The sequence below is a fragment of the Trichosurus vulpecula genome, chromosome X (assembly GCF_011100635.1).
Source record: "Trichosurus vulpecula isolate mTriVul1 chromosome X, mTriVul1.pri, whole genome shotgun sequence".
NCBI classification, from domain to species: Eukaryota; Metazoa; Chordata; class Mammalia; order Diprotodontia; family Phalangeridae; genus Trichosurus; species Trichosurus vulpecula.
In genome coordinates this window covers 19,839,770-19,850,293 of record NC_050582.1, presented here as the reverse complement: position 1 = coordinate 19,850,293, position 10,524 = coordinate 19,839,770, and the positions used below count along the sequence as shown (strand labels likewise).

Below are 10,524 nucleotides of genomic sequence, written 5' to 3'. Positions count from 1 at the left end.
ACAAAAAAGAGGACTGGATATGAAACTGGCTTGAAGCTTAACATCAAAAAAACTAAGCTCTTGGCAAATGGTCCCATCACTTCCTGGCAAAAAGAGGGAGAATAACTGGAAGCAGTGTCAGATTTTATATCCTTGAGCTTAAAGATCACTGCAGATGGGGACTGCAGCCATGACCTTAAAAGACGCTTGCTCCTTGGAAGGAACACTATGGCAAATCTAGAAAGCAGACTAAAAAGCCGAGACATCATCTTGCTCACAAAGGTCCATCTAGTCCAAGCTATGGTTTTTCCAGCAGCAAGGTATGGCTGTGAGAGTTGGACTATAAGGAAAGCTGAGTCTCACAGAATTGACACTTTTGAATTGTGGTGTGGGAGAAGACTTTTGAGAGTCCCTTGGACAGCAAGGAGATCAAATCAGTAAATACTTAAAGAAATTAATTCAGGCTATTCACTGGAAGGTCAAATACTGAGGCTGAAACTTAAATGTTCTGGCCACATAATGAGAAGATGGGACTCTTTGGAAAAGACCCAGATGTTGGGAAAGACTGAAGGCAAAAGGAAAAGGGGAAGACAGAGGATAAGGTGGATAGTCATAGAAACAACGAATATATAAAAAAAGAAACAATGAATATGAGCTTGGAAAGACTTTGGGAGATAGCAGAGGATAGAAGGGCCTGGTGTGCTATAGTACATGGGGTCATGAAGAATCAGACATGACTGAACAACAACACGTGAAATTACAAATTTGTTATGTATAGTTTTCAAGTATATAATAAATTCAACATATAACTTCCAAAGCTGTCCTACTTGTCCATATTTCCTTCTGGTCTTCTCAAAATTGATCTTTAAAAAATCAGCTCAGACTAGGGTGCAATCAAGCCTATTAATTCTTCATTTTCCACTTATACCACATGACATCATATGTGGATATTCAAACAAATAAATATTAAGCACCTACTAGGTGCAAGACACTGGCATCAGTATTTGGCTTTTTAAAAGCCATTCTTAGACACTTCAGTGGCTCCATGATCTAATTAATGTGATCATTCCCTTCATTACTACAGATTGCAATCTCTATCTCATCCCATACAATTCTTGTCCACGGTTTTCTGTAAATTGTCCACAAAGAATGTGCCCCCAAAACAGTGGAGGTTATTCTCTGAGTCCTTCAATACTGCATGTTGTAAATGCAACAAGCAGGCTTTCCATCTCATGAACTGTAAGACAGGTTCACCTCCTTTTTCAGTCACACATAATCTTGATTATATCTTTTAGGCAATTCTCGTGTACAAGCCATCACTGGGGATATTCTACATGGTACTTATACCCAGCATGTGTCTTTCCATTACTCTTTGGATCACTTGCAATTTTTAGCCTTCTCAGATCATGGTGTTTCATTATTCACAGCCATATAGTATCACCAAGAGATGCTATTATCAGTGAATATTTCTTAGGAGTCTACATGGTGCTTGGCATTGTACAAAGTACTTTATGTAATACAGAAAGGTTATGTTTCTGATCCTTTTAGAACTTAAAATATAATGGAATTCTTTCTTTAAAATGCCAATGGATGTTCTTAAGCACATATTTTGCTTTTTATATTTTATTTTTTCCAATTACATTTAATAACAATTTTGGCATTCTTTTTTAAAACTTTGAGTTCAAAATTCTCTCTCTTCCTCCTTCCCCCCCCATTAAGGAGGCAAACAATTTGATATAGATTATACATGTGCAATCTGTAAAACCTATTTCCATAATAGTCATGTTGTGAAAGAAAACAGACCAAAAAGACAAGAAAATAAAGTTTTCTTTAACCTTCATTCAGATTCTATCTTTCTCTGCAGGTGTATATCATTTTTCATCATAAGTCCTTCAGAACTGTCTTGAATCACTGCATTGCTTAGAGTAGCGAAGTCATTCACAGCTGATCATCATACAATACTGCTATTACTGTGTGCAAGATTCTCTTGGTTCTGCTTGCTTCACTTTGCATCAGTTCATGTAAGTCTTCACTGGCTTTTCTGAAACCATCCTGCTCAGTATTTCTTATAGCATAACAGTATTCCATCACAATCATATGCCACAACTTGGTCAGCCATTCCCCAATGGATGGGCATCCCCTCAATTTCCAATTCTTTCCCACCACAAAAAGAGCTGCTATAAACATTTTTGTAGATAAAGGTAATTTTCCCTTTTTTATCTCTTTGGGATCCAGAAATAATTTACTTTTAATAATTCAACCTCTATGTACCTTTTAAGCAACATTATAAAGTGAGGCATACCTAAATGACAATTTGCTTTAAAAATTATAACTTTCTTAAAACTTTCTATAATACCATTCAAAAATATGCTATGAAATAAATAGTATGAAGGATGAAATCCTTTTTAACATCTCAGAACATCTGTAAATCCACTAAAATGCTCCAAATCTACATATGTGCTCACTGAAAGTACTTTGGGGAAATGCCATGGATTTTATATAAAGCAAGAGAAAGTCATCTTTGATCCACTTCAACTGATACCACTGAATACCAATTACAGGGATGATTCAAAGGGAATTAGATTTTCTAAAAGTAACTGTCAAGTGATGAATAATTTAAAAAATATATTTTGGTATACATTTAAGTCTATATCCCAACAATAGGTTGTTCTTTCCATGATCATGTAAGCAGAGATTAGAATGCATGGAACTTGAAGCCTTTAGTCACTTTCTGCCTAAACAGAACCTCAAAAAAAGGACACAGTAAAGCAGTTAAAATGGCAAGCAACTAAAATAATAACCTCAACTTTGGTAAGCAGAAATGTTCCACTCTATGTTCTACTGGGGAAGTGGAATGATTTGGCTTTTTAATGTGGAGAATAAAGATGATTTACACTGGGAACTTGTCCTATCATTGGTAAATTATTTGTATGCTGTGAAATGATTCATCCAGGAGGCCACAGAATTGCACTTTTCAGGATTGCTTCCATTTCTGCTGCTAGAGATGAAGGCAGCTAATTTTCCCTGGATCGTGTGGAATCAGTATATACAGAAAAGATCCTTGCTGAAAGTGACCCAATTCTGAGAATGCTGAAAGATAGATTCTCAAGATATCTCAAGAGGGAAGGGCATGAAAGATCTAGGAAAAAACCACTGATGTTATGACCAAAGAAAGGCAACAGGGAAAATATTGAGAAAAAAGGAAAAAAACTACCAACTTATATGTACATATTCCCATATTGCATAAATCTTTAAGAGAAAAATCAAGGAAGGCTTTTTAGAAACAAATATGATGTAAAAACAAAATCAACAAAAACCATTTAAGCTAAAATAATCTAAACATGTGTCAAGGATATCCTTGATGAAGATATTAGAGCAAGGAGGTAGACTTTCACATACAGTATTCTATAACAGACCATATTCAGAAAATGGACTGAAAAGAATAGAAAATACAAGATCCTATTACGCTTGTTGTTTGCTGGCTATAAAAGTATTTGGTTTAATTTAATATAGCAAGGTTCCACTTTAAAGATGTTCCTCTAATAAGCTGTCTGTCATGTACATGTTAAAATCTTATGATTCTTGAAAGATGATATTCCTAAAATAACTCTAACCCTAACCAAATTAACTTTGTTCGACAATCTTCTGATTATTATTATAAAACTAGGCATAATATCAAGAGACATATGCTCACCAAAGGCCTTTGTCACTGCTATTGAAGATATCCAAAAGAATACAAAGAATACATGCTTAGTTATTCACAAAACACTCATCATTTCTGCCATACTTATACATTTTGTCTGGTCTCTTTTGAAACTACTGCTACACTTGCCAAGGGGTGGGGAGGGGGGGAAGGGGGGAGGAGGCGGATCTTGAAACGGTGGGGTTGATCGTGTTCTGAGACCACATACATATCACTTCAATGACCAGCCTTCGAGACAGTTCAATTTAGTCATAAAGGTACATACACAAATTAACTCAATTTTATTACCTGCATTTGGATGAACATTAAATTGTGCACATTAGTCTACTACAAAGAGAACCCGGATTCAGACAAATTTAGTTTTTCTTAAAACGTTCCTTTCTGTATTGGTTTGGTTTGAAAGTAACAAAAGATCTCAAGAGAAAAGTCTCATACAGTGAGAAGATCAGATGTCATGGGTCAGGACAAAGCAACTCCTTCCATAATTGTTGACTTTGAACTGCAGAAGCCTCTTTAATGACATAATAGTGACATTATACTAACATTTACTGAAAAAGCAGTGCGCAAAATCAATGTGTTTGGTTATCATGTGGATGTAATAAGTACTTCCATAAGAAATCTATTATACTACTGTGCAACATTAGTGAATTATTAGAGTAGTTAATAGGTGCTTAAATTCATTAGATACCCTTGTGGCCTAATCTTGGGTGTTAATCTGGAATAACTGTTTGTCACAATCAGTTACATCTATGGAAGAGAATTTATTTGTCCTATGAAATGAATGCATAAGGAAGAACCTAAAAGAATTGGCTCAGTATTATTCTTGTTTAGTAACATTTTACAGCATAACAACCTGAGCTTAAACATGAGAAAGAAATAATAATAAATCATAAAGGGCTCAATGTAAATGAACCCCGGAGGAAAAAAAATAGAGCTCCTCAATTAATCTTTCTATAAGTACTTTATGGCAGTCCTGAAGCCAGAAGTCCTCCCCAGAGGGCAAGAACAACTCCTTCCAAAGCTGTTGCTCTATTTGCTAGCTGGGCCTTTAGGAACTTGGTGATCAAGGTTTGCATCTCCTCTGAAGATGTAAGAATAGACTAATCCCTTACTGTACCCTGGGCTCAAAGGAATGCTTCTCCCTGCCCAGCTACCCCAAGGGTTTTCCCCAGAGTAAGGTGGATGTTAAGGAGTGATGTTACCAAAAATTATTTTTGCCCAAACCAAATTACACATGTAAAACTAATTTTTATGTTTTCAAACTCAAAAAATGACTTTAAATTCATAGGAATAAACTAGTTTCACATCTCCTCCCCCTATGCCTTTTCCCAAAGACTCCCAAATTTCTGGAAATTTACACCCCCACTCATTTTCTGTTAGAAGGTGCTATGGATCTATTTAAAAACTCGTGTAAAGGTCCTACTTAATAGAATTTTCAGTAAACGTGACAGTATAGAAATACTAGGTAGTGCAAAACTAGTGGAATGCAAGATCCTGCGAACTAGAAAGGCTTAGACTATGGATCCAGGAATGGATTGTATGTCTGTTGACCAAGGATCAGCCTTGCTAAATTTAAAGAGGCTCATTGCCAGTTTTGCCACAGGGTGACGACTTTTCTTAGTCACAGCAATTCTAGAAGATCATCAATATTTATAAAAATATGGGTCATTCCCCAAATGATAAATAGTCAAAGGATATGAAAAGGCAGGTTTTTGATGAAGAAACCAAATTATATATAGTCATATGAAAAACCGCTCTAACTCATTATTGTTTAGAGAAAAGCAAATTAAAACAGCTTTTAGATATCATCTCAAACCTATCAGATTAACTAAAATAATAGAAGGGGAAATGACAAATGTTGGAGGGAATGTGGAAAAATTGGAACATTGGCTGATGGAACATGAACCAATCCAACCATTTTGGAGAGCAATCTGGAATCATGCCCAATGAGTTATAAAACTATGTATACCCTTTGACCGTGCAATACCACTATTAGGTCTGTTTCCCAAGGTGATCAGGTAAAAAGGAAAAGAACCAATATGGTCTAAGATATTTACATCAGCTCTCTTTGTGGTGCAAAGAATTCAAAATTGAGGGGATTCCCGTCAACTGGGGAATAGCTGATCAACTTGCGGTATATAGTTGTGATGAAATGGTATTATGCAATAAGAAATGAAGAGCAGGATGGTTTCAGAAAACCATGGATAGACTTGCATGAGCCAATGAAAAGTGAAATGAGCAGAACCAAGAGAATGTTGTACAATAACAGCAATATTTTTCGATGAATAATCATGAACAAAGAAGTTATTTCGAGTATCATAAATTCTCAAATCAACTACAAATGACCTATGAAGGAAGATGCTACCCTCCTCCAGAGAAAGATTTGATAAATAGAAGCATGCGTAGTACGGTTTTACATATTTATAAATCTGTGTCAAATGGTGGCCTTCTCTAGTGTGCGGTGGGGAGGGAGGGAGACAGTTCAGAACTTAAAATGTAACAAAATAAATTAAATTTTTTAAAAAGGTCATCATCAAATAAACTTCTTAAAACATAAAGGGGATGTGAACGGCATCAGTGAAAAAAGGACTCATGCTAATGAGATTAGAGATACTTAAGGTATCCAAAGGTTATTATTATCAGTATTGTTACTATTATCTCTGAGTTTTAGATGTTTAGTGAATTAAGCAGAGAGAATTTGACCCACCCGATGGACAGCCCTGACATCGTCCAGTTTAGTAACCTTGGAGTCTGATGAAATTAGCCCTGGTTGTGGTAGCAATAGTATTATGCAAAGGGAACTAGGCTCATCACCAAATAGTAACGATCCTCAATGGAACCAAGATTTAAACTCTTGACTGTAAAAGTGGAAAGCACTCTACCGCAGTAGCTGCCCCATAAGTAACATAATGCCACTCTCAAGCTAATGATAATGTTTTGAAGGGCTACGTTGTGTGTGTGTGTGATACAAAATGGTTTCAAGTTTTATAGTCAGATGATAAGCAACATTAAAAGACAAACCACTTCATCACCTGAAGGTAAAGAAAAATGAACAAAAAGTGGTTCTCTTGGGCTGATGGTCAAATTTGAACAAATTGAAAACAAGAGACACATTGTATAAAGTAAAAAAAAAGTAGTTAAGGAAGAGAGAATGGTTATACACACAGCTTCCTGGTTTTGAATGACTTCCACTTTTCTGAACCTCACTCACTTTTGCTCAAGTTTCAATTACTGATTAGGAAAAGCACAAAGAAACTGGGTCATCAAATTTTGAAAAAAAATGTTAAGGCTCTGTCTGCAAGATTGCTAGACATCCAGACGAAAAGTGAAAAACTGAGTCAACCATTCGGATGTTTGGTTTTGTACAAATAAAATGTTCAAATGACGGCCTGTATTTTCCCCTTTTTTGGTTTGGATGTCTTATTGACAGAGAAAGAAAAAACATGTAAGATCTCTTGAACACCTTTGTGGACTTGATTTTTAAATTAATACTTAGGTTTCTGTGATGCATAATGGATTAAGGTTAGAGATTAGGGAGAACTTACTAATGACAGGAGTTGTGAAATAATGATTCTGTTATAAAGAAAAGTTACATAAGTTATATCTATGAATAAAACATGCTTTCTGGTAACATATGGTAAGTGACAAATGAGTGATGCTCTCTAAGTTAGGCTAATTTTGCAGGCAGAGCAGAAGCAGAAAAAAGCAAATGCAAAATACAAAAGTAAAAAAAGCTTGCTTGAAATGGTATTTGATAAAGAAGAAATAAAACTGAGTGTTAAGGGAAGAAGGGCAGCTAGGTGGTACAGTGAATAGAACCTCAGGCCCAGAATCAGGAAAACCTATGTTCAAATCTGACCTCAGACACCACTACCTTTGTGACCTTGGGCAAGTCACTTTACCCTGTTTGCCTCAATTTTCTCATCCATAAAATAAGCTGGAGAAGAAAATGGCAAAACCACTGCAGTATCTTTGCCAAGAAAATCCCATATGAGGTCATGAAGAGTCAAACACAACTGAACACCACCACCACAAACACTAAGGCAAGATAAATAACATACTTCACATATCCTTGATTTCATCAATATGGGTACTTCCTCATCGGATGCACAATGTAAACTGTCTGCAACCTGCTGGCTGCTTTTGACAGTTGTTATGGTGAAAACCAATTTATCACTCTCCAACCAATCTGGTAATTTCTCCAAACTTTGTTAGGCTTGTCCTTGGATAACAGACATGAAGTCCATCTCCACATCCATACATTCTATCTCATATCCAGCTAAAACAGCACAAGAATATAAGTACAATGAAGTAACTACAAGACAATAAAATGAACCAAAATGAGTCAAAAATAATAATTCACCTGCGTATGTGTTGCCTTTTCTTTGAAGTGGCCCTTGGCTCTCAAAGATGGGTTCTAGAGATCAGAGACCATCTTGTTTTAAGGGATAGGAGTCCTTTTGCATGAAAACTGTTCATGTAGGCAGCATCTTTTTGCTAGGAGTGGCAAGCTTTCCATAAATAGGTAAGATCTCATGTGAAAAGGTCTAACATTTATAGCACAATCTTCAGGTGAAAAGCACAAGAGTTTAGAACTGAGCAATTTTAGTCCAAAAAAGAGGCTTGGAATGTTCTTGGGCATTTTAGGGCCCACTGAATTACAGTCTCATTAAGAATTGAAGAAACCAAACTCTTGGGCCAGAGAAGCAGTCTTCCTGATCTAGAACAGGAATATAGTCTCTGTGCAAGGCAAATTTTCCTCTTCAGGGGAGATGCTGGTCCAGTCATATGCAAGCAGATGTCCTGAGGCTTGGTATCCTTAAATACATAATTGTTTGCTTTTTTTTTTTGATTGTCTTTGTCTTTGTTTTTGGTTTGGTTTCTTATGGGGAAGGGGAGAATGGAATGGGTCTTACTCGAATTAGATGTGAGGTGCTAGCGCATAGAGGAAGGAGACTTCAGTGGATAGTGGGCAAGAAAGTAGTAGAAAAAACAGTGCAGATAAGGGAGCTGAAGTAAAGTTGGAGGTCAATGGAATGCACAAATGCTTTCTGAGAGGGGATTCCTAGTGCCATGGGATGCTATAGTGGCTGGAGAACTCATCCAATGCTTCCCACTCATCCTGGTGAAGAGCAAAGGCACTGTGGCCTATGAGTGAGGTGTTTGGCCCTAGAGTAAACTTGTAGGTTGCAGGCCTAGTCCAATAACTAAATCAGATGAAGGAAAGTTCACTCTAGTGGCAGAACCAGGATTATATACTTCGAGACTCCTGACTCCTTGTCAAGTTTTCCTTTTTCTTCGTATAGTACTTTTTGTGCTAAACAATTGTAGGAAATGCATAGGATAGAGTGCAAGAATGTGTTTTAGGGAAGTAGAAACCGAAATTTTTGAAAGGTGGTCGGACAAGCTTCTCTATAGGCTTAAGAAAGGATTGGAGTTCTCCACAACTTGGAAAAAACTCCAAAAAGGGTACTTGACACTCAACCAAAAGTTCTTACAAAGCACTGGGGAACATATAGGTAACGTCCATACCTCCCCAAAACAAAAAAAAAGAGTTCTAAGAATGACATAGGAAAACAGAGAGAAGCCTGGGGAACAAAGGGTTCTTCTACTCACTAGCTTTGAAGACAGTTGCAGGAGAGCGGTTTGAGGTTTTTGGAAGGGGTTTTTCGGTGTTTTTAGGTTTGTGTTTGTTGCGGTGGCAAAACAGCGCTCAGGCTTCAGGGCAGGCATAACCGTGGTGAGCAGCCCAGAGTAGATCTCGCGTAACCCCTGTGTGCAGCTGGAGAATGGAGATCGCGCTCAGCAAGTGCATAATCTGGTGGGAGTTACACCAGTAATCAAAAGCCCCCGGGTTCCAGCGCTCAGGCAGCCGCGCCACATTCACCAGCCCTCCCAGCAGCGCCAAGGCATCCATGCGAAGGTAGCAAGACAGGGACCCTGGGGCTCCGGTGCCCAGACCCAGTCCCCGGAAGCCGAATATCAGTAGGCGGGCAATGGCCTGCCAGCCAAAGGCTTGGAGGCGAGCTATATTAGAGCGAGCGGTGAGGGCCCGCCAGCCCGCTACGGTGGACAGGAAGGTGTGAACTATGAGGGCAATGAGGCGAAAGCGAGGCCAGCAGGCCAGGGTGCAGTGAATCAAGGGTAAGGCTCCAAGGCTGTTGGCTAGCCAGACTCCACACATGTCGAGGGCCAGGAGGCGGCTGTAGACACGTCTGCCTCCGTGGTGGCACATGAAGAGGTGATAGAAAACAGAACCGGCGGCGGGTGCCAGACATGCCAAACAGTGGGTGCCGCCCAGCCAGCTGCCCCAGCCCAGCTGCCTCCAGGGGATGGTTAGTGGCAGCAGCACCAGGAAGGTCAGCAGGGCCAAGCCGTGGATGTAGATGTTGCCCAGCTCGTTGTGCAGGTAGAAGAGGCTGCGCACACAGCCCAGGGTGCTGCTGGCGGGCCGGTATCCTTTCAGCACAAATGGGTTGAACTGCAGATGACAGGGACAACTGGCCCAGTCCAGCAGGTGCCGGGTGGACTTCCGAGCCATGGCTGGGGTGCGGCTGTTGGTATGCCGGTCGGTGGTTTGGTCGGTTCTCGAAGCAACCACATCATGACAAAGGGAATCCACGTTCTAAATTCTCCCTCCTCCAATGGAGTTCCGCCTTCTGCGCAGGCGCACTACTTGGTGGGTGGAGCCAGGGCAGGAGGCTCTCCAACCTGCCCGGTGCCACCAACCTGCCCCGTGCTACCAGCCTGTCCCGTGCCACTAACCTGCCGCATCACAGCCGCTTGAAGCCAGTATGGGGACGGCTCTGGAACCTCTTTGTCCTGTTGCCAAGCCTCAAGCT

The 10,524-nt window shown here is 39.3% G+C and overlaps 1 protein-coding gene across 1 annotated transcript; it reads right to left on the bottom strand.

Annotated features, from left to right (window-relative positions):
• Positions 1-9,395: 9,395 nt before the first annotated feature.
• On the bottom strand, positions 9,396-10,223 carry LOC118832721 (progestin and adipoQ receptor family member 4-like). The gene has a single exon (XM_036740051.1). The coding sequence runs from the start codon at positions 10,221-10,223 to the stop codon at positions 9,396-9,398; it is 828 nt and encodes a 275-aa protein (XP_036595946.1).
• Positions 10,224-10,524: the final 301 nt, after the last annotated feature.

Excerpts from the sequence above, each read along its gene's own strand:
- LOC118832721 (XM_036740051.1), bottom strand. The coding sequence starts at position 10,223 with ATGGCTCGGAAGTCCACCCGGCACCTGCTGGACTGGGCCAGTTGTCCC.